Below are 24,932 nucleotides of genomic sequence, written 5' to 3' on the forward strand. Positions count from 1 at the left end.
AGGGTGCTAGAGGGTGCTCGTCGTGGATAATTCAGTTGACCTTAGGGGGAGAGCTATATAAAGGGTCGGTTTCGGTCCAGCCGGTAAGCGTTTTGCCGTCGATCTATGAAGCGGGGTAAACACATGAACGAAGGCAACCAGGAACTGGACAGGGAATAGGGATTGATGAAGAATCATTGAATGTGATGCAATTGTGAGTACAATGGTGTATTCTATCTACGGTAACTTTATATTCTCGGCGACTCGTATTACTCTTACGCCTGGATACAATTCATTAGCGACCCAGAATTCGCCAGGGAAACCGACGACTCACGAATGCAAACCCTTCTCCACCCTCAGTGATAGCGAGTAGCAATTGCTGGCGCAGCATCTCGTACGAGGAGTACTGTGGAAGATCGACTTGGTTGAAGCCTTACGAGCACTTGATTAGCTACACTTCAAGGCAGAACGACGGTAGGGTACTCACAAGTATGTGCTTGAGGTAATCTGTCTGGCTCGCCGTACGCTCTATGGATGCAGAATCTCTGGGTACCTTGCACACCTTGAAGCTCGACGAAACCTCCCAGAGGGACACGGGAGGTTCCAGTCGCAAAGCTCAGCACCTTGGCTCGCTCTTCTCGGTTGAAGGACTTCAGCGCTCGCCACCACCATACAATCGCAGGGTCGGAGCTAGTGTATCCGTTGTACTCGGTCGCGGCCCTCCATTCATCGACGTCAATGTCAGGTGTTCCAGAAATCAAAAGCTCCAGCTCTTGTTCATTGAACTAGAAATCAAAATCAAAAGTAAGTTGGTTTTGTTTGTCAGTAATCCGAGTGGGTACATACAATGGTGATGAGGTCTTTCGGGATGATCTCGTAGAAGCCGGCTAGAAGATTCTCAATTTGCTCTTTGATGGATGAGTAGAGACGATATTGAGCCGATAGCTGCACGAATTCGCGACGGTTTTCCAGGGTGACCGGGATGGTCTCTCCGCCTTCCTTGAGAGGAATGATGCGATTGACACCGAACTACACCAGCAAGTCAATCAAACATGCACAGGCGAAGGAAGAAAACGTACCTCGTCAGCTTCAACACTGAAAGTGAGTTCGAGCGGAGTCGGGTCATTCTCTAGAATCCAGCAAAGGGAGTTGTAATACTCCGGATCAACCCATTCCACGTCTTTGTAATCCACAGGCTTGCCCAGGATCTGGCGGTACAAGCTTCGGGCGAAGTAGGCGTCTAGCAATCGACCATCGTATATAGCCTTTCCAATGATGCGACCAACGAACTTGAAGAACGACAAGTGCTCTGGGTTGACCCAGGAGTTTTTGTTCGGTTGATATGTGAGTCGATCGGCCGCACAAGGTTGGAAGAGCGCGTTGTTGGGGTCAAACATTTGTCGGGCGAGGATCTGGAACCATTCTCGAGTGACTCCGCCTGCATCAACGCCTTCCTCGTCGTAGAACCTGACGCTGAGTTTTCCGTACTTGATCTGATCACCTGACTTTCGCTGGAGATATTGGAAGCTGTCCTCGAATACTCTGGCTCTCCGCACGCTGAGTTGCAAAGTACCGTGATGTTCTCGCGCATGCGGTCGTCGATGGAGTTGCTGATTGAAGTAGTTTCGCTTGTTGTCGAAGTCGAGAACGCGAGGATTGTTCACCAGAAGAGAGAATGATCCACTCATCAGCGAAGGGTTGTTGCGGACCATGATGTTGAGCAGCTTCCTGTGAGTGTCGGTGAATGTTACGAAAAGGTCTTCCGTGGAATCTTTGACTATAGGTGACTTTGGGACAGATGTTGCTCGCAAGGTGCGAGGAATTTGGGTTGTGGACGTTCCTACATGCTTGCAGACAACCATCAAGGCCTCGATGAGTGGAAGGAGAATCGTCGCGATATGCTCCGTTTCCGGCTTCTCTTCGACTATTTTGAGGCAATCGCTGAGCCGCGACCAGAGGGACGTGAAGTGGAAGGACTCGTAGATGGCTTGGACCTTCTCCGCATCGCTGCTTGCTTGTGATTCCGTAGACGACCTGGGGGTGTACATGTAGTCGATGGTTTTGAGCACGCGTAGTAGATTGGCTTGGATGGAAGAAGGCGCAGAGAACCTTGAAGCCACAGCACTGACTTGAACGTCGTTGTCAGATTTACCCAAAATATTGGAAAGCTCCTCTAGGTCGGGATGGAGGCCAAGACCAAACTCTTGTGCTTTGGACTTAAGCTCGTTTGCAATAACGTCGCGGGCATCAGGTATGTATGAAAGGTGTTGTATGAGAGCGAGACTTTGCTGGAAAGTACGGCCCGAGCATTCTCCGGTGGTCAATATGTTAACGATGAGACGAAGAACCGCGTGTGGAATGGTGGGCGGCTTCGTGAGGACGGCCTTCTCCCCCGACTTGTCGGCGTCCGGAGCAGCTAAGGTAGAAAATGATGAGAATCCATATATACTGAGGCAACGAAACGCGTACGATGGGTGGATGCTTCTTGAGAGGTGCTTCCATCTGCGGGCTGTTCAGTTGCAGTAGTGGCTGGTGGTGATGAGGCGGTCTCCGGAGCACTCGATGGTTGTGTTGAAGAGGAATCTAGGTTGCTCGAAGTAGGTAGCTCGGCGGGAACTTTTGACTCAGGAGGTGTCGGGCTCTCTTTGAGGGTGGCGAGAGGACGCGTCACAGTCGCCAATAAGCTTACCACAGATTCCATTATTGACGGCATCTTAAGGAGCGATTGTCGGTCTAATAGCCCAAGCAGGAGTACAACTGGGAAGTGTGTCTGAGGGGCAAGTTTCTCCTTTCCTTTGCCTTTTCGAGTGACCGCTTTTCGTAAGCCAGCCGGTAGTTCGCTTTCCGTCAAGAAGAACAGAGAAGATGTTTCGTTGGCTGTGACAATGTAACTGAGGCCTTCTAAGCATCGTTGAGCAATGAGTTCAGGAGCAGGGTCGTTCTGAGGATTAGAATGGGCGAAGGGTGTCGTGTATTCTGGACCAACGCGTTGTTTACCAGCAGACTTGGGAGTCGGAGACTTAGTCGCCTTGACAGACATCTGAGCAAATGACTTGTCTACAGCAGCCAGGTCCCCAGTGCCATCCTGGAGAATACCAAGTAGTATGTTGAATAATTCGGTGCGCGTCTTGACATTTTCGCATAGATTGACTAGGACTTTGAAAAGCAGATTCTTCTTAAGCACCTGGGGGAAGAAGAGGAGCCGCACGAGGGTGGCCAGCCCGGATTTTTCGAGCAGTTGGATAGCATCATGGTGTGTGACTGGTTTGCGCAGTGGTCCCGGGTCTGGACGGTTGGACGTTGGACGTATCGGGGGATGTCGATGGGGCGGATTGAGACGGCCCTCTTGATAAGCGCCTGCTTCTGCTAGAATATGAGACGGGAGCGTTTGCAAGAATCCATCCTCTTGGTCGAGCAGGACCACCTCTCGAAGATGAGGATCAAGGCTAGCAATGAAACTTGCTGGGTCAATATCCGCAGGGCCTTGGTTCGGAGCCGCTTGCTCTGCACGACGTCTGGCTTGTTCCACACGCTCTTGCTGGATGATCTCAGCTCTGATCTCTGGTGGGAGAGCATCCAAAAATTCCGAACTAATTTGCGAGTCGGGAGGACGTTCGACACGAGCAGCACGCTGGTCGCGAACATGTTGATTGAGGACTTCTTCGCGCATATCGTCGGGAAGGGCTTCAAGGAACGTAGGGTCGATGCCTGTGTCGGTAATGTCTACAGCACTGCCATGAATCATGACAGTTACGCGCTGAGGGGCAGCGGAGGCCTCGGGCGCTGTGGTGTCCGACATTTCGGCGTCTGGCATCAGCGAGCTGGATGAACCAGCTTCAGGTGCAACGGTGCTAGAAATATGTCCCGACGGAGTTGCCAAGTCGGGACTTTCTTCATGTGTCCCCACTTCTGTTTCTGCCTCGGGCCGTTCCTGTCCTTTTTTATCCTTGGTATCCACCTCCACCTCCACCTCCATTCCCTCCTTCTCTTTTCCCTTGTCAGTCTCGCTCTCTTTCTCCTTCGCTCTCTCCTCCTCCTCCGCTCTCTCCCTCTCTTTCTGTTCCTCAGCTTCAAGCCTTGCCTTTTCTTGAGCCTCCAAGTTTGCTTTCTCCGCTGCTCTTGCCTTTTCTGCTTCTGCTTCTGCTTTTGCCCGTGCCTCTTCCTCTTTCAATTTGGCCTGCGCAGCTGCCTCGATCGCGGCTGGAAGCAGAGCAAGGATAACATGATTGCTCAATCTAAGCACCCTTTCTGCAGCAGATTCGCCATGTATCATCTTCACTTCTTCGGCCCATCTTTGGATAGTGAGTAGCGGCTGCAATGTAGTATTTTGAGGCCGCGATTCTTGTCGTGGATGGCGTTCAAGGCGAATACCGATGCTGAGCTGAGGACGCCGGGTACCATACGATGGGACGCGGTCTATGTTGAGCATCGTTCCAGCAGGTACATCTAACCGGATGGTCTCTGCAGCAGCTCCTCCACGATCTTGGGTCATGACATGCTGGATCAGCTGCAAAGCGTCATCTCCAAGGAGTCCTTGAATAGTATGGAGAATATCGCCAGAGCTAGTAGCGATGACACGATGCTGACGAGCGTTGCGTGGATCGTTAGACGAGGCTTGATGACCGCTTGCTTGGGAGCCATCTAACAACAGAGGGTGCGTCGTATTCTCTGGCGGTGTAGGCTGGTTACCTGACCCTTGACCAAAGAACAAGGAGTTGTCTTCTCCTGAAAGTCCCTGCCTAAGACAAATTTCCGTGAGGCAGGTAACATCAACTCACCTGCAGTCACTCGACGCCGTGTACCAAAGATAGCGAACTCATCGCGGGCACCACCCCCTGAGTCCATGAAGGGTATGAATCCCTGTGGTAGTTCTCCTCCACTTCGCATGATCAGCTCCTCGAACCTAGCCAGCCATATATCAATACCGCAGTTGTGAAAGGAACTAAGCGAATAGTGACATACTCCCCATCTTCAGACATCATGTCAGGCTCATCCTCTGGTTCGTGCATGATAGGAATAGGTACTATAGCGATCTTAGTATGTTGAAGTCAAGATCTGTTTAGGAACATACCGCCGTCACCGTCGTCATCGTCACCTTCCTCGCCGCCTATATCTGCTGAGGCGCTGGCTTGGTTCTGTGGGGTTCACCAATTCAAACTCTGTGATGGTAAAGAGAATCCAGACGTACCGGCCACATAGGGTCGCCTTCGATATTCTCTTCGTCGTCTACATCGTCTTCGTCACCGTCGTCACCGTCGTCGTCGTTGTCATCATCGTTCTCTACCAAATCGTCTTCGTCTTCTTCGTCTTCCCAACCTTCCCCGGATTCGTGGGTCGCATTCTCGAGCTCATCCTCATCTTCGTCATCCGTATTCGAGGTGTCTTCGCTACCAGTTTCTTCTCCGTAGTCCATCTCAACATCTTCGTCGTCTTCTTCGTCGTCATCATCCATCGCATCTTCACCATCGAAGTGCACGTCCTCCATTTCCTAAATGTTGTTAGTTAGAAGGATACACTTACCAGCACCGTACTTACCCCTCCATACATGCCAAGAGCCGATGTTCTGTAGAGATTCGGTGTCTCTTCCCTAGTTTCACCACCCTCTGCGTCTTCCCCTTCATCTGAGATGTAGGAATCATCGCTGTCGACGTTGCCGGTAGGAAATTCTTTCGTTTTGGGGGAAGTTCTGCTCATTTTGATGGCTATCTTGGTCCTGCGGAAACTGTCAGCGCGAGCTCAGACTTCGCAACAATACTCACAGAAGTTCAAGAGGCTTCAAGATGGCAGCAACTAGAGATCGTACATTCGGATAGTTCAGGTCAACCTCAGAGATAGCGTTAGTCAATATAGCGACAAAGTTCTTTTCCAGCATGATCTTCGCGATATGTGTTGAAGTTTCTTCACCCTGCCTACGGGGATTAGAATTGAATTTCACCGTCAACAAACGGTAGCAGAGGTCTGCCAGAGAGAGAAGACGCCCATAACGAGATTCAGGGGAGTCCGCGCTAGAGGAGTCCTTGATAGCACGGCTGATTGCATCCAGCACGAATTTCCGGACGGACACCAAGTCGGGAGAAACATCTTTAGCTTCCGAAAGAGATGAAGTGTCCACACATAGGGCGACTACAACAGACATAGCCCAGTTGCATACGGTCACGCGAACCCGACCTTCGTCTGTCGTTGGTGGATCCAAGGATGAGGTTGGAATTAGCTCAAAAAGAAGGAAATTCAGAGCAGGACTCCGATGCTTCGTCGAGTCTTTGGAAGGTGTCTGGACGCGCTTTTTGGTGGAGTACGATAAGAATGCGACCTTGCAAGACTCGTAGGAAAAGAGCAACTCGGTCAAGCATTGCATCAGGAAGCACTGGTGGTGGGAGCGTTCAAGTTTCTGATCACTTGTTATGCTTTCTTCACTACGGGCGACCTGATCACCGGCGGGTTCTGATAACTCTGACTGGTGATTTCCACTGCGAAGCAGCTCAATAATTATGGCGTGCACGGCAGCTTCAACCGTCTCATTCCCCCGAGCAGCCGAACTGGGGCCTTCTGGCGGGGAGTCAACTTGCATGACGGTATTGTCCCCTTCGGGACTATGTGGCGATGCTTTTGAAGGTGAAACGTTGGTCTTTAGTCCAATATGAGGCATCGCGTAGGGATGATTGAGTACGCAAAGAGATGTCGTTGACTTAATGAATGCTTGAGGGTCTCGTAAAGCCAAGGGGGTACATTGCCGGACATAGTTGCTGATTTCGACGATTGGGCGAGGCTGGGTGAAGTAACGTTTGATATTGTTGTTCATGATCTGCTGGATTGTACTTTCATCTTCGACGACGTGGCGGAGAATAATTGCAATATAGGATGCGCAGCTTTGTTCGATTCCAGCCTTCATGCGAGCAAGGAGCATATTGATTCCGTTACGCTTGACAAACAGAGTGGACGTTGAAGGGTTGCGCGTCAATATGACGAACAGTCGTAAGATAGAAATCAGCTCGTTTGTAGGGAGATTGACGATAGCCAATATACGAAGAGAAAACTCGAAGATGACATTTCGCGCATCTGTGAGGGGCGGCCCAGAGTACAGGTCCTCTGGAACTACGGGTTCGTCCTTTTTCGGTAACGTAATCGACCGAGGTTCTTCAGCTAAGGTCAATAGAGCCTCTACACAAAGAAGGTGTGCCGCAAGCCACTTAGGGAGGGCGGGCTGATTTGTATCTCCCCCAGCTGGACTAGATAGTAACAGTGCTAGCAGCTTCTCCAGGAGAGAGGCTCGGAGGTCCTGACCGAGCGATGATGGATTGTCCCACATAACCCACGCCAACAACTGGCAGCGGTTGGCCAAAGACTGTTCCGAGACATCATATGCGGATGGGGAGAGCGATGCAACGTCGTCAACAAGGGATCGAACCGATTGCTTCTGCAGATCATTAGATGGGCGAACGAATGCAGTGTGCAAATCGAAGATCAGCTGTGGGTGGTCGTCGACGATGCGTAGCGCGCGAACGGCGAGACTTTCTCGTAGAGGGGTGCGAGCATCCTCTAGTTCCTTTCGTAACTCCTCAGATGATTTAGCCGGAGGCTGGCTAACGATGGGAGGTGCGACTTCCTCAGCGCCAGCAGCGGATTCGTCCTGAGGTGGGGCTATGTCGTCTGAATTATCCGCGCTTGGTGCATCCTCAACTACCTCATCGTCATCTGATGGTGGCTCTGGTTCAACAGGGACAGGATCTGGAGGGAAAGGGACCGGATGAGAGAGCAGCAATTCAGTGGCAGCATTAACGTTGTTGTGGGTGCGCATAAGTGCACTCAGAGCAGCCGACCGGGGGAAACCCATGTCCACCAACTGGTTAATACGATTGTCATCCGGGGTGGCACGAGGAATTCCTCCAACATTACCCAAAATCTGCTCAACCATAGTTTTTGACTTTACGTCCTCATTGTCGGCATTGATGAGTTCAAGGACTGTTTGGACCACAGACTTCGTGACGGGCAAAGGGGCTTGGATCAACCATTCGGAGGTCCATATGTCCGAGAGGAGCGACACTACGGCAAGACGAAGCTTCACAAGGAAGTTATGGGGTTCGAAGTAATCGGGGTCTGTATCCTTCTTGTCGGGTGTGGTGACGAGCATTGTTTGCCCCGACTCGAAGATGGGCTTCGACGAAATGATGGGGTAGATGAGATGCAACGCAATTTTGAGCCCGCCGTAAGCATGTATGAGTTCCTGTTTCTCGTCCTCGGTGCGGTCTTCAGCTTTGATGTCGCTTAGAGTGGCTATGGATGCCATGAATGCTCGGCAGACCTCAGAAACCGAGTCGAACCCCCCAACGTTGTAGAAAGCATGGAGAGGTACGGTATGCAGGTTGATCGTGGACGTACGCTCTACATTGATACATATATTCAGATGTTCGGTAGTAGGAAGGACCGTGTAACCTACCGTCGACTAGCAGCGTTGTCATCAATCCCAAAATGAGACTGTTGTAGGAGTATGTAACCGCATTGCTTCCTGCAGTACAATTTAGTCTCACTATGCGAGGGAATTTTTCCACGGCCAACGTACCGATCTCTCTCTGTGAAATATGTTTCAGTAATACGTCTGCTAGAACTTTTGACGACTGGGCTATTTGCTTCTTCTGCGCGGGGTCCGGATTGCGTCGTGCATGAAACATTTTGACAAGGGCTGAAATTGCTACATCAACAACCTGAAAAGAAAAAGGCAAGTTTACTACCTTGGAAGAATGGCGCTAGGGATGCAGGGATCCCATGCGACAAATGCTTCAACGCAGCAGCATTGTTTTCTCGGATATTGTCCTTCGAACGGGATTGGTCGGCGGGAGTTGAGCCCTCTGGAGGGGTACCGTCCGCAGAACTAGGCCCGACCCCGTTGGTTGTCGCAGTGCCACCTGCTGGAGGGAGGGCCGAGGGCCCTTGGATCGGCGAGCCCAGCGGGGTGGAGGCGTTGGGTGTATTAAGGCCTTCAATCCCTTGCGTCTTGAGTTCGGTCTTGAAGAGAAGATTCTCGCACAAGGTGGCTCTATGTAGAGCTCCCAGATCGGGGACAATTTCAGGACCTTGGTCCCCCATAAGCGTCTGAAGCAGCGAGATCGCGCCACGTCCATGTGAGTAGCCAGCGGTAGCGAACACATCCGAAAGCAACGTAATCCGTATGTGGAGGGTAATGAAGCTGCGGAATATTCTGTTCTTCTCCTCTCTTTGTTCTTCTGCGAATTCCAGAAGCGGCAGAAGCTTCGATTGACCGCCGACCGTTTCCCAAAACTCCTTCGTCTCGTCGAGAGAGGATTTGACCAATTTCATCAAATATGCGAGTGTCTCATTAGTAGCCACTTCAGCCAGCGTACGCATTACCTGGACCATCGAGTCTGAAGCCACGCTGTTGCCGAAGTCATATGGTAGACATGGCAAAGAAGTAAACCGTCCCAATCGCTCGATGCCTCCCACAAGGGTGACGAAGTCTCTGCAATGAGGAATATGTTGGAATAGACCTTCCAAAAACTGAAAGAGGTTAACGACGTTTCTTCGCACAGCAAAAGCATAACTCACTCGGTTTACGACATCAATATACGACACGATGTTATTGTCATGGGAACGTCTTGAGCTCTCATCGCTCAGCTCCTTGACCTCTTCCCCAGGCTCTTCAACGATCGCCTCAATCACACGTGGGCTTGCTTCAGGGGACTCATCCATGTTCACATCCTCCTCACTTGCTACGGCTACGGGGGTCTCCCCTTCCGTCATCTCTACCTCCTCGATCTCCGCCTCCTTCGGCAATAAAGCATACCATTTGACGAGGTCCCCTTCTGCCTTCCAAGCTGCGCCCATATCCTCGATCTTCGTCATGACTACCTTGATACTTTCAAATATCAAACCTTTCAGAGAAGGATGATGTCTGATCAGCTCGTCCATGGATGTCCCGGTCAGGACGGCATTTTCTTTATCCAGTAACACCTTGAGATGTCGCTCGGAGGTGAAGATAGAGAAGATAGATGGAATGATGCTCGGGCGGGAGGATAGTTGTTGTTGCCCTTCTTCATTCAGGCACAAGGCGCCGATAGCATTCGGAATGGCTTGTATGACCTAGACGGCGATTAGTTTTATAAATCAGAGGAGATGACGGTAGTTACATCAATGGCAGGCTCTACTCCAGCCTCAATAGCGCGATAGAAAGTCTCTGGTAATCCCGACTCTTGGATAGTGGGGAGCGAAGTAGGCTCGTTGTGAATGAAGGTCGCCATAATGTTGATAGCTAAACAGCAGTTAGGATACCGAGTCATGCGACTGGACGGGTTATTTACGCACCCACAGGGAGTACGCTGGGTCCAAAGAGCCCTCTATATTCAATGATGTTCTTGATGGAGGTCAAGATAGAGCTGTCGATGAGACCGCGCAATCCCTCGCCTGTTCCAGACGACTGCATCATTCGATGCATCGAGCGCAGGGTATGCTTGAGGATAGCAGCTCTGGAAACGGGTAGATCACCTACGACACTAAGGTCAGAACGATCAGAGGCAACTAATAGGGAACTGCCCGTACCACACAGGCCTGAGGAGTCCCTAACCCCAGGACCACTGCCAAACTCGGCGATATCTAAATCTATCTCAAACTATCGGGAAAAGCTCAGATACAACGACAGTCAAAGAAAGTGGTCGTACGCACCTTGATTCTTTCCACCAAGGCTTCTACGCCTCTCGCAGCGCAAAACACTTGGAAGGCGTTGGCGAAGTTGTAGAGAACATTATCCACTAACTGCATTGTCTTCGATACCATGGGAAGTCGGTTCGGTAGCTTGTTCTCGATCATCTGTATCAATAGTGGCACGAGGCCAGCGCCTACGACCATGTTCCCTCCTGCAAGATGGGTAGCAATATAGGTGATAAATGAAAGGAGCGCCTCGATGAAGGAGTGCGGGATGGTGGAATCGGCGTTTGTTACATCGGCGACGGTCTTGCGAACGAGAGCCAGCAAGATCCCGTGGTTAACCCCTGCGTTCACGGCAGCGAGGATCTCTTGAGCCTTGCTTCGATATCTAGCTAGCGCATCTAAAGCAGCTATGGCGGCTGTTTGAACAGCAATGGGCACGTCCTTGTCCACTTGCAATAGTTCTGCAACGTGGTTGACCACGTCAGGCTCGTAAAGGAACAAAGATGACGCTGCTTGAGCTTCTGGATGGGTGTGGCCGAAAATGGCTATCGCGAGGAGGCGGACAGTGACATATTTCTCGCGCTCGACGCTGTTCCCCTTTACAAGGGCCTTGGCAGCACGAATCCGGCACATCAGCTCAAACTTCTCTTTCTCTGGGATGGAATAGGTTTCAATGGCTTCCTTCAGTATATGCATCACTGGCTTTGATTCGACTGTCTGTTCGTCGATCTGTACGACGGTTGGTCCACGATTTGGTGCGGCGTCTGTTTCCATCTTCTTGTCTTGATCAGCCGAGGTGGGTGCCGCCGTTCGATAGAACGAGAAATTTACTCGGCCGGCCTCTCGGGGGAGAGAATCAATCGCAGCATTTCCGCTTGGGCTGACCAGATCGACGAGACTGACGCCAAAGTCGCGTAGCTGGGGCCACCGCTTGCATAGTGACTGTAGCCGAGGTGTGGAGATGTTCAACGCCTGTATCACGGAGGGTTGATTGGAGTACTGTTGCGCAGGTCGCAGCAGCAAGTTGAGGGCGAGAATAAGGATATCAAGATCCTCCGTGCATAATAGCTGGTTCAATCGCTACAAAGGGTGTCTAGTCTCCGAAGTGGCATCTTATAAGAGGATCACTCACGTCGTAGGAGCTGAATAACTTGCGATTGGTGGAGTTTTCCAGCAGCAATCTTTCAAAGCGCAGTACTTCCGATAGAAGCCTCTTTGATGCGGGCGAAAATGAGTCTAGCTGCAGGTCATTCACTGTGTAGCCAGCGACAATATCCTCGAGAATCGAATCGAATTTGTTTAGGACCTTGATCCAGGCATTTAGGTCTGAACGCGGCCACTTCCAGGTAGTGATCTCGGACAGGACTTGGGCCAAATCCTCATTGCGCGTCCCTAGAAGACTTGATATAAGCGCAGCCACCTGCGGATGCTGCAGATGATGTCAGGAATCAGGATGGGCCCTTGCAGAATGGCAGTCGACCACGACTCACGGGTGGCACGGAGCGCTTGGATTTGTGGAGAATCCTCATTTCCTGCGACTAGTCGAGGAACAAGGATGAAGTTCGCAATCAATTGCACAAGAATATCAGAGAACGAGACCTGTACTATGGATTGGTCACGCGCAGAGAAGTCACAGTAGGCGGCGTCACCTCGAAACTCAAAAGCTGAAAGGTGGCCAGGGTGGCGCAATGCTCGCATAAAATAGAGAAGTTAAATACCACATCGAGGAGCACTTCTACTAGTTTCCTATGGCAATCTCATTATGATGAATCATTCTTCAAATTTCTTAGTATTGCTGTCCAGCTGTCTCTAAATTGTCGCGACTCACAGTGGAAACTGGACGGAGCCGCGGCAGCGGTGCCGGTGATTCGTCAGCAGTTCCCACAGCGCACAGGGGTCCCCTGAGCAGCATGACTTGGGCTGAGTCGATACAACCAAGACTACGCATGCTCCTCGAACTGCAAGTGGCGATACAAGCGCACGGAAACAGGGAGCCATAAGTTCTACAGCAAAATCTGATCACAATTAATATCTGATTAATACTCAACAGCAATAATCCCTTGATTACTGATACAGACCCGGCGTAATTTAATATCCTTACGGCGGCCCCGACACTGTATACTGCTTCCACTCTCATGGGTGATAATTTGTTTCATTTCACACCAAGTAATATTGGAGTGGAGGCGATCTCCCAAAAGGTGACACAATATATTGGCCCATCCATCAGACGCACAAAGGATTCTGATTCAGAAAGTGCGCCGCTTATTTCACTGAACCGGGAGCCTCATGATCAGCGCGCCAGCACTTTACGATCAACCTGCCTTTATGATCAACGTTTGCGTGTGTGTTTCATTCGCCTTGAAGCCTGAAGTTAACTGAAGGGTCGCCGAGTGCCCGTTTCGGATGATGTATAGGTGACATCGCTTCTGCATCATCAGCGTATCATATATACGATCGAAAGATTGTTGTACAGCACCAGCGATGCAGCGATGCATCGATGAACTTTGAAACTGCAGGCACAGTGACTGTAGCGGTGTATACTCGTTAGAACTCCGAGAGAGAAGTGCAGTCTATCTGGATTCTGGCCGAGGGTAATAGAACGCAGCCATGGGGTCGTGACTCGTGGAGTCCACGAACAGGCTGTATACAGTTTTGATACAGTTAGCATTGAACAGCAGGTCTTTGTCTATTTGAGCCCGTGACGTCGTGCATGGATTACATGTCGTCAATCATTGTAATATTCAAAAACTTGGTTTGATCGAAAGCCAAAGGATGCAGGTACGAGGAGCCAATGCCGCCGAATTCTAACTCCCTGCAAGGCTTATCTGCTCGATATGGGAGGCTGTCGATCTAGGGTGGACGCATGGCGCCAACACACCCATGGTTGAAGTTATATTACAACCATTCCATGCCTTCTCTCACGGGGGAAGGCCTAGTAGCCTCTATTCGGCCAGCGTACATCATCGGCATGCTCTATGTATGGCCCCCGAAGTCATACATCGACCTAGCATCGAACGTTCAAACATCTAAGATACGATCGGAAGTTACAACGCAGCTCCACGCCTGACCGTTCATTCATTTCTTGAGGTGGGCCCTGGCCCCATGTTCGATTCACAACACGACGTGATGTGATGTGATGCCTACCACCAAAAGCTCATGGCATAGAAAATAAGCATGAGTGTAAACTTCCTTCCGGTGTCCCATGGGAAATCGCGCGGCGCTTGGCACCATGCACTGCACGGCTGACTGAGACTAGGTCCATGGTATAGGAAACTAAATTAATCGGCGGTCATCTAGGGGCTGGAGGTGTAAAGTAAGAAGTCCTTCTATACATAAACCAGGGGATCGTCCGTGATGATGGTATTGAATTCGCCGGTGAAGGGAGGGAATCGGGTGGTGGGGGTGGTGAAGGTATTAGGGAACCCGGTGGTGCTGCCGAGTGGCGTCTTGGTTTGAAGATGAGCACCAAAATGAGCCCCAGAATGATCAGCAACAGCAAGAAAATGCATTTCCGCCTTCCAGTGTTTTTCTGATAGCTGTAAAATGAAACGGTGATCAATTTCTAATGCAGGTCCGCAAAGATAAGCAGCTTCGAAATACCTGGTGGCGACGTTCAATTCTCGCACAGCGTCTTGCATATTCACCGCAGTTTGTTCGATATTGTATTCCACGCTGTCGAGAAGTGTCCCCTGGTCGATAACTAAAGCCGATAGGTCTCTGAACAGCTCCGCGAGGGAGGATATTGACTTCGCAATCTCCTGCAATTCGCGATCTCTCGCTTGTAGGTCCGTGTTTCCAGTGAACTGCGTTTGTGTTTGGGACTGGGTGGAATGCTGGTGGCGTCACGAGGTGGTGTGACGGGAGCGACAGTGTGAAGATTAGGTAGGAACGAGGGTGGCCAGATGCAAGATGGTAGTACAGCAAGTCCATGAACGGGGGGACGGTGATAGCGGGCAACAACGTGTACGAAGGGTGCGTGGATCACAGCATCCGAGTCGAATCATCAAATGGACGTAACATATTCCAATACAATGGTCATCAAAGCCAAAGTGCGTGCCGTGTCGCGTCGAAATAGGCGAAGATGGCACGTTTCAATTAAAAAGTCGAGGCGGTAAAATTCCATGCAATATTTGTTTTGCGATTCAATATTGGGGGTTTGATTTGAAAGCAGACCCCATGGCGGCGTCGAGCGTTTGTCGGGCGAACCAGAATCATTTAACGGTCATAATAAATCCGGAAGGAATAGTAGCACACAAGCAAGGGAGAAGCAAAGAAAAAACGTGGTGGATATCAGTGATAGTTGCAGGAACGAAAGAATAATAACGCACAGCGGCTTCGACATCTTCATCGACCGCAGACATGCCTTCCGAACCTTTCAGCGATATTGTACCTGACGCGAGCAATAAATCTTGGTTCTTAATCGCATGACCTTGGAGTTCTGGAAGAATGATAGCGGTTCAGCCATTGTCATAAAAGCTGGCGGAAGCGGCGAATGAAAGAAGCAAGTCTCATGACAAAATCGATGAAAAGCTGATCGATACTGAACTCTCAGAAGAGGGAAGTAGTCAACCATGGCACAAGGTACCCTTAGGGCAAGGAAGGATGATCGAAAGGGTCGTGATGGATAAGGCCGAGGCCGTAAACGTGCATGGCCAACGGGATGATGAAGCAAGAATATACTAGAGAAGTAAGCGGACGTACTTTCCATGTACACGCGTTGTTTCTTTCTGAAGGCTGCGCTGAGCTCTTGGACTTTTGCGGCAAGGCCTCGTTGCACATTCTTAGCGGTCAGAGCCTCGTGGTGATTGGTCTGAGCGTTATACGGCGATGGAGGGAAAGGGTGCGGCGTGGAGGCGGCCAAAGTACCGATGCGTTGAATAAGGGCTTGACATTTCCGGAAATCCTGTTATGATGGACGCCGGTTGGAGATGAAAGACGAACGCGATGGATGAGTTAGGCTGCGTGGTATGACGTTAGAGACGAAGGAACAAAGACGAACTCGAGTGATTTCGGTCGCGGCTGATTCAATCTCCTGCTCCTCTAGTGATCGGTCCGTGAAACCGGGGAGGACATGTTTGGCATGAAGTTTCTCGAGGGCGGTGACTGGACAAATGGGAGTTGCAGAAGAGGCGAAAGTGGCGAGAAGCGTAATTAGATATCGGACGAGTTGAAAACGTGGTGATATGAGTTGAAACAGCGTGTTTCCGGACAAAGAAATTACAATTACCGACTTTTGGCTTGGGTTCCTGCTAGGATATCCTCGACCTGGTCCGCAACATCTACCCTGTTGCAGCACAAAGGACTAAATTCAGCACGTATACGGCATTTATGCGAGCGCTCCCACCATTTCGGGGGCAAAGCATCAACTTCTATTGCAGCATGGACAGGCTGCCCGCTGCTGCTAATGAGGCCTTCACGTTCGTCGTCGTCTTGGGCATAAGGGTCTGGATACGAGTCAATTCTTGAGCGCGAGCGTCGCGACGAGCGTGCGGTTGAGTCGCGGTATGAGAGAAAGAGAAGGGTCCGAGAGCGAGTTGCCATTGAGTCCAGTGCATCCCGCCGCTGTATGGAAAGGCTACGTACCATTTTCCCACGCGTCGAGAAAGAGGCCGGCCGGAGCTGGCTTGCGCCGGCCGAGGGCTTTGTGAAAGCCGTTGAAGAGATCGGAGTTGGTCGCAGATATCATCATTGCTTGACCGAATCCGGAACTTGCAACAAATCTGCCTCGAATCTTTCTCCTGGTTTTCCCTATAAAGGCCCATCTGATTCCTTCTAAAACCTTACCCCACCATAGCAAACACTCCTCCGCGTTCATTAATCCAACCCCCAACCTCTGTGGTCGCTGCACACCCGCACGCTGCACAGCCCGCCCAAACCTGGTGCCCGCCCGGCCCCCTGTTCTCTCGCGACATATATAGGGCGACGCTGCCCAGACGCGCTGCCTGATCCATCACAAACACCCACACGACCGAATGTGCAATTACGAGACGTGTGTACTTTTCCAGCTCTGCGTACAGCACACCCCTAACCCCTGATGCTACAGCGAAGGGACGAAATACGGCTGTGGCCACTACAAAGTCGTGAGTCGACGTGTCACTGCAAGCCAGCATCGCTCGCTAAGCGTCCTGCCACACAGACAAGGAAACTGACCAAACGGGACTGCGGAAATCGCTACTGCAAGTTCTCGTCTCGACACGCGAGACCATGTCCACACTGCCCGACTTGCGAACAAGTGAGCTGCTTCTCCTTTGACGCTGTCTATTAGATGCTGAATGAGCGTTGAACAGTATCTTGGTCCGGACTTCAAAGAGAATGTCGTAGAAGTCAGACAAGAGTACTGCACGACCTGCCACTACTGGTACGAGGGCGAGGGTGCTCGTCCTCGCCGGTAGCGTCGACATCATTTCCCCGCTGCACCGCTTCTCCACCGCAAGGCTCGCCCCGAACCGCTTAATGTGGCCTCACTGCCATCGTCTCGCCAATCATCACAACTTGCATTCTAATCAAGTACATTATTTATTCCCCATTAACTTACACCACATGCCCCCGCCTAAATCACTCCTTCCATTGCCGGCCTTTGGTCGGACTTGCTATCTTGCTCTATTATATATCACGCTCCCCGCTATCACAGCTTTCGTCATCGTCAGTAGCCACGATACCTATTTCTCCAATGCATCTGCTCAAATGTACCATTCATCGCATCTTCCCCTTTTCCATAATCAAAGACTCCTATAAGTATTGTACAACAAATCTATGACTGCGACGCCTCCATCACCACTTGACGGCCAATCCTATCACTTCGCTCTCAACAGCCCGATACTGAGTCCGGAACAGCCGCTTCCGAGTCTCTTCCGCTACTTTATTACCATGCCATTCCACCAAACAACCCATCATTCCGTCTTTAGTATCCACATCATGAAAAGTCCAATCAAAATCGATAGGAAGACGTGCAGAGTCACATGGCTCGTCTGCAGCCCCTGCGCCGGCCCGACGTTCTTGAACACAACTGTCATCGGCGTTCTTTATGAAACCATTGAGCGTAGTAGCTCCTGTATCTGCTGCGGTGTCTCGAGGTCCAGAAGCTGGCTGATAACAAAGGTCTAGTAGCACCCTTCGGCTCAGCATATTGGCCCCCTGGTAGTACCTTCTGAGCTGGGCAAGTTTCAAATTTGGAGTGGATGATGACGACAGACGATCATGATCAGGAGGATTAGGCACGGAAGGTTCTAGGCTCGAAGTCGATAACGAAAGCGTAGAATCCACGCCTAACCAGTACGATGCTTCAACCTGCCTGGTCCACTCTTTGTCCCCCCATTTGGCAGCGATACCGGATGTCGGGTCGAATTCAGAGCTGGTGGTGCTCGTCGCCACTCCACTCTCCGTCCAGTCTCGTGGAAACCCCTCGGCATCCTTTTCACGCCCTGTAGGGACACGGGGAGTGTATCTCGATTTCAGCTGCCCTCCCCCGTTGACGCACCCGCCTGGGCATGCCATGACCTCGACATAATCGTACCGCGAATCTTGGCCTCCAGAACTAGTGGCGTTTCCCTTGACACCACGCCGAAGTGCCGCACCCCGCCGTGGCCCAGCTAGCCTGCCAGCTGCGCCTGAACCGACTCTGACACCGCTCTCCTTACCAACCTTCCTAACAACGTTTTGCAAATTTCGGAATCCGTAACACTTGGCACCTTTGAACACGATCTCTCCTTCATTAGGTTTACGGAGGATGTATTCCTCGTAATCAGCATTACGCATGGTCTGCGCGGATAGGGTGAGCGGGACCGGCGAAGTCTGTCGAATGTAGTCGAGGATAGCTTGTAGGTATGAACCTGATGACGATCCCGGGTGGGTGATTAGTTCAGGGAAATAGGCGTCTTCGGAGGAGTCAGGGTGATGATCTAACTCGCCCGGTACAAATTCGGCGAGGTCGAAGTTCTTCTCTCGCATCATGAGTTCTAGTTCCCCCGTGGTGATGACACAATCTACGTCCCGTGTCGAATATACGTCGTTGTAAAAATCTTGACGTGACGCCTCTAACTTCTTATCATAGCAAGGCATGACAGAGACATGATATATCTCGTGGGGCCTAATATCCCAGTATCAGTCATCATCCAACCCAGCTGAATAATCCGCCTACAGTTTTTTCCACTTCATGCCCATCCAATTTTTCACCAAGGTGCCCATGATTTGTTGCGGGCTTTTCGTAGATGCGATGAACGGCAGCATTTCGGCGTGAGTTTTCTCTGCGTAGCATATCCAGCCCGGGCATGCACTGGCCAGCATAGGGAGCTTTGCATCCTTCCTTCGCTCTAAGAACTCGCGGATATGCTCCTGTAACGCCATATGCCTTGCGAAGGTCGTGTCGAACACATGCGAAAAGCCGAGGACGTTGAGGCAGAATGTCTGTATCCGTCGCAGGACTTGCCGTGGAGTGATGGGAGAAGATGGGGTGGATATGGAGGCTGCGAGTGATGCGAGTGACTGAGGTGAAATCGATATAACGGGTACTTTGTCGGTATTAGTTTCGAGTACATTTAGTACCTCTACATGGGATTGCAGTGTTATCAGTACGGATTCCGCAGAAGTAATGCATCCGCTATACACAAATCAGTATACCGTTTGTTTTATTCAGAGAAGCAATTCACCTGCACGCCAGGCAGTCATTAAGATTAATCTGCGCCTGTTCCAGCTTTCTGTCCGTGCGCGAAGGCTCATTTCTATCAAGTCCATTCACAGCAACCTCATGGTAGCCCCCGCTTGAATCTATGCGGATCTCTGTCTACAGCGCTGTCAACTCGACGTCCCCCACATTGATCGCATGCGACTCACCGAAGCGGCAGCTGCATCTGGCGTTTGACTTCGATTTATTTGCTCCACTGGCTTGATGCAGGCCTGAGACGGCGTAATAAAGTCATTGAGGTCGGTTAGCGTCTTTCAACATTGCAAGAGTCAGACAATGTGCGCCGCCAATAGTCATCGCGGGCTTACGAGTGCACCAGAGAAAGCCATATCGACAAAATAGGAGTCAACAGGTTTGATGTGATTGAGCGCTTATTTGAGCGCTTGCGTCTATTACGAATCGGGTCCTCGAGTCCCAACGTTTGCCTGTATTCACCGCGTTCTTAAGTCCTTCGCACAGGCTTGGGCGCCGTGGCTCACTGCCAAGCGGTGCAATATAGTACATCAACATTGCCTACCCGAATCCGTATACTTACCACGTGCAGTCAAGTCAGAGCGAGTCACTTGACTTTGACTCACAGAGAGGATTAAATACGACCGGGCCCAAGCACGTTTGTGCCAACCGACAATGACTACGCTACGCTCATTTCAAGTGGACATAGACAACATACGGGCACACGAAGTGTCCAAGCAGCGCAAGCATGCGATTGCCCAAATGGATCAGGAGAACGTGAAAGGCAAGGGGAAGGAGAAGGAGAATGGGGAGAAGGCTGCAGCGGTGAATGTACTCGACCACTACGACCTTGTGAATGAAGATGCGGAGGCCTCCATTCAAGTGAGCGATATGTGCGCTGCAGCGTTGAGTCGAACTAACCCCATGGACCAAGTCACTCCTACTGACGAAGACCCTTCCCGATCGCGACAAAGCTAGAGATAATCTAGCCGCGTTGATTACCCAGAATCATGGCGAATACGTCCTGCGTATGGGGTCACGCCCGCCCTCGATAAATATGTTCGCTGGCGATCTTAACGACGACACGGACGGGTACACGGGTACCCCTCGGACGGCAGGGGAGTTGGATTATCTGACTGAGGCGATCAGTGCAGCGCTAGATGAGATAGGGGGGAAGGTGCGTAGAGTGGTTCGTCCATCGAAGACTAAGCTCATTGCCACCATTATAACCTTGAAGACTTCAATATTATTCCGAATAGATGGCAAACATGCACGAACATCACTCCTTCTCCGTCTTCCCCCGCCCAGCGTTTCACTAACGCCTGAAGTTCGATGTGCAGTGGTTGGTAACGTAGATAGTGGCAAATCGACAACATTAGGTGTACTCACTCGAGGTATGCAGTCTCGAAGATCTATGACCTCTCTAACAATCAGCAGGCGCCTTGGATGACGGAAGGGGTAGGGCGCGAGTGGGACTCTTCCGCCACAAACACGAGATGGAGACTGGTCGGACGTCCAGCGTGGGCATGGAGGTCAGTCGCATCATTCCTTCGGCACAATCCATTGAAGTACTTACGATCTGCGGAGATATTGGGCTTCAACACTTCTGGAGCACCGATACTCCCAAATACCGCCCACTCCAACGATCCGGACACAATACGACGCGAGAAGATGGGCTGGGAGGAAATATCCACCCAAGCTGCGAAGATCGTGTCTTTCATCGACCTTGCTGGACACGAGCGGTATCTGAAGACAACATTATACGGTCTGACGTCTGGTGCACCTTCGTGTATAATACTCATCGTTGGAGCCAATGCTGGTCTCATTGGCATGTCGAAGGAACATTTGGCTATTGGTCTGGCACTGGGTGTTCCCATTGTTGTTTGCATTACCAAGGTACGGTTGTCTGCAGCCCGAGTGATTTACTACATCACTAATGGGATGTAATCTTCACGAAGATTGATATGACCCCAGCAAATGTACTGGCGGAGACACAGAAACAAGTCGTTAAGATCCTCAAGAGTCCTGGATGTCGGTCAGAAACCACATCTACGTTCATAATTATGATAAGTATTAAACAACCCCACAGGAAGGTTCCTGTGTTTGTCAAGTCGACTGAGGTCGCCGTGGAGTTAGCACAATGCTTCGGCCGAGAGAAGTCAGCCTTTCGCACTCCTGCCTTATCTTGGGTATCGCTTACCATTGGACTCTAGGCTATGTCCCATATTCCAATTATCCAACGTCACCGGCGAGGGACTCGACCATGTTCGTAGTTCCACCGACCTACCCACTATCTGCTAACTCTGGTGCAACAGTTCCGCACATTCCTGAATTTGCTTCCTTCCAGCGAGGCGGACGAAGATAAGTTCGCTATCAACCACCCGTTAGAGGTTACTATGCCGGCCTTACCCCTACGCTTATACACACACACTCATGCTACGCTTCACAGTTTTCCATTACAGAGATCTGGTCTGTACCGTACGTCGGCACCGTCGTCAACGGAATCGTCAACGCAGGCACCGTCAAGACAGGCGATGCGGTGATGTTCGGTCCAGACGCCAACGGGAACTACCAGAATACGATAATAAGGAGCATGCAAAGGAAGCGGTCAGTACTATCTTATGATGATGCCAACCTCGGTGGTTAATACCAAGTGGATTAGGGCCAATGTAAAATCCGCGGACGCAGGCCAATGCGTGTCGCTGGCGCTCAAGCGGACCCGTCGTGCAGATGTCCGCAAGGGCATGGTACTCGTGCATAAAACTGAGACCCCGCCACGCCGTAAGCTCCACGAATCGCTTGGACGCGGCGGGCTAACTTCCGTTTACCACAGCGGTTAAGCAGTTTGAAGGACAAGTACTGATTCTATAGTAAGTTGATCATTACTTCGACGTTGGGTTGACGTTGAAATGACACGGCCGCTAGCCATAATACGACTCTTCAAAGAAATTATCAGGTATGTCATTTGCATCCCCCCTCCACACATCACTGACTTCATCTCGCAAAAATAGGCGATGCTTCACTGTGGGGTTAGTCATGGGGCTGCGTGTATCCCAACAAACTCCTTTGCTCACAGTTACACCACAGGCCATCCGTCAGACAGTCCGAATAATAGGGATGGACCACCCAAATGGAGTGCTCCGTACAGGCGACCGAGCGACGGTTCAGTTCGAATTCATATCGCACCCAGAGTTCATCAAGGAGGGCATGAAACTACTTTTCCGCGAGGGCAAGACCAAGGTGTGTATTTCATTCTTCTCTGTATTCTTCTAATAATCGAGAACGGCTTATAGGGACTTGGTATGATCACCCGTTTGCTGTAAACGTGCTGCACGCCGTACCAACCCTCACACTGTGTATTTCGTTCTTGCTGTGTTAGATTATTGATCTGATTATTGTTGTATGTAACACTTCCCGCTCTCAAGTCGACGCTGATGCGATACATATCGTTCCTGTACTATTACATCCACGAGTAACCGAACTATCTAAACTAATTTACATCTCCCAATACATCCTTGACTTTGGTTACCATCCGTTTGTCTTCATCGCCTGGTACGAAGCCTTCCCTGGCCTCCAACACTAGACCAGCAAGTTCGCTGAGAGACAAAGGCAAAAGGGTTATACCCTCATCCGTGAGCGGACGTTTTAGCTCCATCGTGAGCTGCTTCGAAAAACCCTGCACACTCGTCTCCTTCAACTCCACATCACCTTCTGAATCACCCCTGCCCTTGACTGCGACCAAGATTCTGTCGATCGGCTGTGATGTAGTGGGCCGCTTGAGAGCCCAAGTATTTCTGAATGTGCCCGTCGACGGTAGGGCGAGTACTTCGTGGGCTAGGGATATGATCCCTTCGTAGTCTTCAGCAGTTACTTGGAGTACTCTCCCCATCGCATCGACAGCAATAGCGGCGTCTGTGGCGCCGTGGAACAAGGCCAATGTAAACCCTTCTGGCTGTACGGGGTCGTTACGCAGCACCGCGAGCGACAGGGCTGATCTCGTTGGCTCGAACAATGTCGGATTCGGATTCGGTGTCGCTCTGCTATGCCAGTCAGCGTATCTGGACGACCATTCGGCTGTCGACATTATAACGCTGAAGTGGTTGTCGTCAAACAGTGACTGGTCTTGAGATTGAGCGGTAGCGAGGATGGTGAAGAGCAGAGCTGCGATAGCGAATAAAGGAATCATTTGAAGTGCTGGGGCGCAGCAAGTCCGATTAAGTATGCGGTTAGCTGATGCAGCCATGTGCAGCCATAGCTTTTGCAGCCCAGAAGCTGCCAGAGCATGCGCACCTCCGAGTCTCTGCAAGCTGGCTCTAGTCACGTCTGTCACAGACCTGTGACAGATGAAGTTTTGATTCTAAGGAGCGAAACGACATACCACCACAAGCACAAGGCCTGGTCGGCAACGGCTGCCCCACGGTACAGATTCTTGGAATATTACTGTGTGTCTTGGCGAGACCAACACCAACACTGGTGCGCAGGCCAGTACTCTTACTCAACAGTTTCTTCAGACCAGTCCTGCTAAGGAGCTGTTCAATAGCCTTGACACTTATCATGTAGGGGTTGCCAATAGAGCATATTTAGTCCGATTTATCGCAGGAATTGAAAGCATGCGCTACAACTTGAATGTGTAAGGGTTGTGCAATTAATCACCATGATTTGAATTCAGGTTGACCTTCCTTTCAAAGGGAATTGCGACTGAGAGCTGGCGACCTTGTGCGTCCGTCGTCACCTTGCTTGCTGAACGACTTGACCACCAAAGCATTCAGTACGCACACTCTGTATAGTGCCACATTGTCAAGCAAGACACCTCCTTTGCAACAATGCCTGAGGGCCAAGATCTTGGTGTCTCAACCCAACGTCAAAGTTCAATTTTGTCACTGATGTATGGTGAGCTAAGCTGCACATAGTGTTAGAACTCCTAATTTTGAGTTTTTTTTTCGATGCAGGGATACTGCGAGACCTCTGCAGCACCCTCGACCATTGTAGACCACATTTGTAACATTTTACACACCACAAGTACTTGTCTCGTTTCATTTGGTACTTCTTGTATCGTGTTTATAATTATGGACAGTACATTATGACCAAGGGTCCTGCTTGGTTCCTGCTACTTGAAGCTCATTCTCGGCATCCTGTTCCCGGCGCCGTTTGTTATTGCAACCAACACAACCCCCGGATTATCGCCCTCACAGCTCGCCGACTACCGCGATTAGTGCATGAAACTGATCAAAGAGCAATTGGAAACTCGAGTCGGCCAAGTATCTAGCATGAAGAACGAATCTCTGTGGAAAAGTTGGAAGCAAGTAGTAAACCGGAGCACGAACTACCGAGTTCGAACTCCGATCTAGGTGCTTGACGAACAAATGTGACGGCATGTTGTCTCTTCCCGTGCTTTTCAATAAGCACCAACCAGATGTAATGAGTGGATGCAGGTCGACACTCCAGCACGACATCACGGAAGCATCTAATCGCTCGAGCGCGTCGTTCTTGTCCATGGCTTTTCGTTAGCAATTTAGAAATTGAGACAGTAAACTACATTTTAGGTCGAGAGCATAAGTACACTACCCTCCGTGAATCAAAACATACATGTAAACGGATCATATTCCATTATAACGCAGAGAAACCAGATTGACCGTTGGAGTCCATTGTCCATGACGGCCAAACC

The 24,932-nt window shown here is 50.7% G+C and overlaps 6 protein-coding genes across 6 annotated transcripts; 2 read left to right on the forward strand and 4 right to left on the reverse strand.

Annotated features, from left to right (window-relative positions):
- Window positions 1-254: 254 nt before the first annotated feature.
- PC9H_007911 (uncharacterized protein) lies at window positions 255-12,583 on the reverse strand (the record flags this gene model as incomplete). The annotated part of the gene is made up of 23 exons (XM_036777434.1): window positions 255-260; window positions 314-411; window positions 467-764; window positions 826-1,008; window positions 1,059-2,395; window positions 2,449-4,704; window positions 4,758-4,882; window positions 4,942-5,002; window positions 5,051-5,114; window positions 5,168-5,467; window positions 5,515-5,692; window positions 5,739-8,358; window positions 8,414-8,482; window positions 8,537-8,656; window positions 8,706-9,489; window positions 9,538-10,071; window positions 10,119-10,240; window positions 10,294-10,473; window positions 10,528-10,597; window positions 10,651-11,715; window positions 11,768-12,027; window positions 12,126-12,234; window positions 12,464-12,583. The coding sequence occupies 23 exons, from the start codon at window positions 12,581-12,583 to the stop codon at window positions 255-257; spliced, it is 10,959 nt and encodes a 3,652-aa protein (XP_036631054.1).
- A 1,341-nt stretch (window positions 12,584-13,924) lies between these two features.
- PC9H_007912 (uncharacterized protein) lies at window positions 13,925-16,221 on the reverse strand (the record flags this gene model as incomplete). The annotated part of the gene is made up of 7 exons (XM_036777435.1): window positions 13,925-14,171; window positions 14,236-14,468; window positions 14,964-15,073; window positions 15,337-15,538; window positions 15,635-15,738; window positions 15,867-15,919; window positions 15,980-16,221. The coding sequence occupies 7 exons, from the start codon at window positions 16,219-16,221 to the stop codon at window positions 13,925-13,927; spliced, it is 1,191 nt and encodes a 396-aa protein (XP_036631055.1).
- Window positions 16,222-16,607: 386 nt separating this feature from the next.
- Window positions 16,608-17,027, forward strand: PC9H_007913 (uncharacterized protein; the record flags this gene model as incomplete). The annotated part of the gene is made up of 4 exons (XM_036777436.1): window positions 16,608-16,624; window positions 16,679-16,715; window positions 16,772-16,867; window positions 16,923-17,027. 4 exons carry the CDS (start codon window positions 16,608-16,610, stop codon window positions 17,025-17,027), a joined length of 255 nt encoding a protein of 84 aa, XP_036631056.1.
- Window positions 17,028-17,406: 379 nt separating this feature from the next.
- NAR1 (Cytosolic Fe-S cluster assembly factor nar1) lies at window positions 17,407-19,644 on the reverse strand (the record flags this gene model as incomplete). Its single annotated transcript, XM_036777437.1, has 5 exons — window positions 17,407-18,721; window positions 18,773-19,231; window positions 19,281-19,414; window positions 19,465-19,566; window positions 19,624-19,644. The coding sequence occupies 5 exons, from the start codon at window positions 19,642-19,644 to the stop codon at window positions 17,407-17,409; spliced, it is 2,031 nt and encodes a 676-aa protein (XP_036631057.1).
- Window positions 19,645-19,942: 298 nt separating this feature from the next.
- PC9H_007915 (uncharacterized protein) lies at window positions 19,943-22,590 on the forward strand (the record flags this gene model as incomplete). Its single annotated transcript, XM_036777438.1, has 16 exons — window positions 19,943-20,149; window positions 20,202-20,444; window positions 20,505-20,661; window positions 20,702-20,799; window positions 20,855-21,163; window positions 21,226-21,302; window positions 21,357-21,425; window positions 21,481-21,532; window positions 21,583-21,657; window positions 21,717-21,874; window positions 21,930-22,048; window positions 22,101-22,137; window positions 22,193-22,223; window positions 22,279-22,296; window positions 22,355-22,507; window positions 22,561-22,590. 16 exons carry the CDS (start codon window positions 19,943-19,945, stop codon window positions 22,588-22,590), a joined length of 1,833 nt encoding a protein of 610 aa, XP_036631058.1.
- Window positions 22,591-22,757: 167 nt separating this feature from the next.
- PC9H_007916 (uncharacterized protein) lies at window positions 22,758-23,823 on the reverse strand (the record flags this gene model as incomplete). The annotated part of the gene is made up of 2 exons (XM_036777439.1): window positions 22,758-23,590; window positions 23,646-23,823. 2 exons carry the CDS (start codon window positions 23,821-23,823, stop codon window positions 22,758-22,760), a joined length of 1,011 nt encoding a protein of 336 aa, XP_036631059.1.
- Between the last annotated feature and the right edge of the window lie 1,109 nt (window positions 23,824-24,932).

This window comes from Pleurotus ostreatus, assembly GCF_014466165.1.
Source record: "Pleurotus ostreatus strain PC9 chromosome Unknown scaffold_5, whole genome shotgun sequence".
NCBI classification, from domain to species: domain Eukaryota; kingdom Fungi; phylum Basidiomycota; class Agaricomycetes; order Agaricales; family Pleurotaceae; genus Pleurotus; species Pleurotus ostreatus.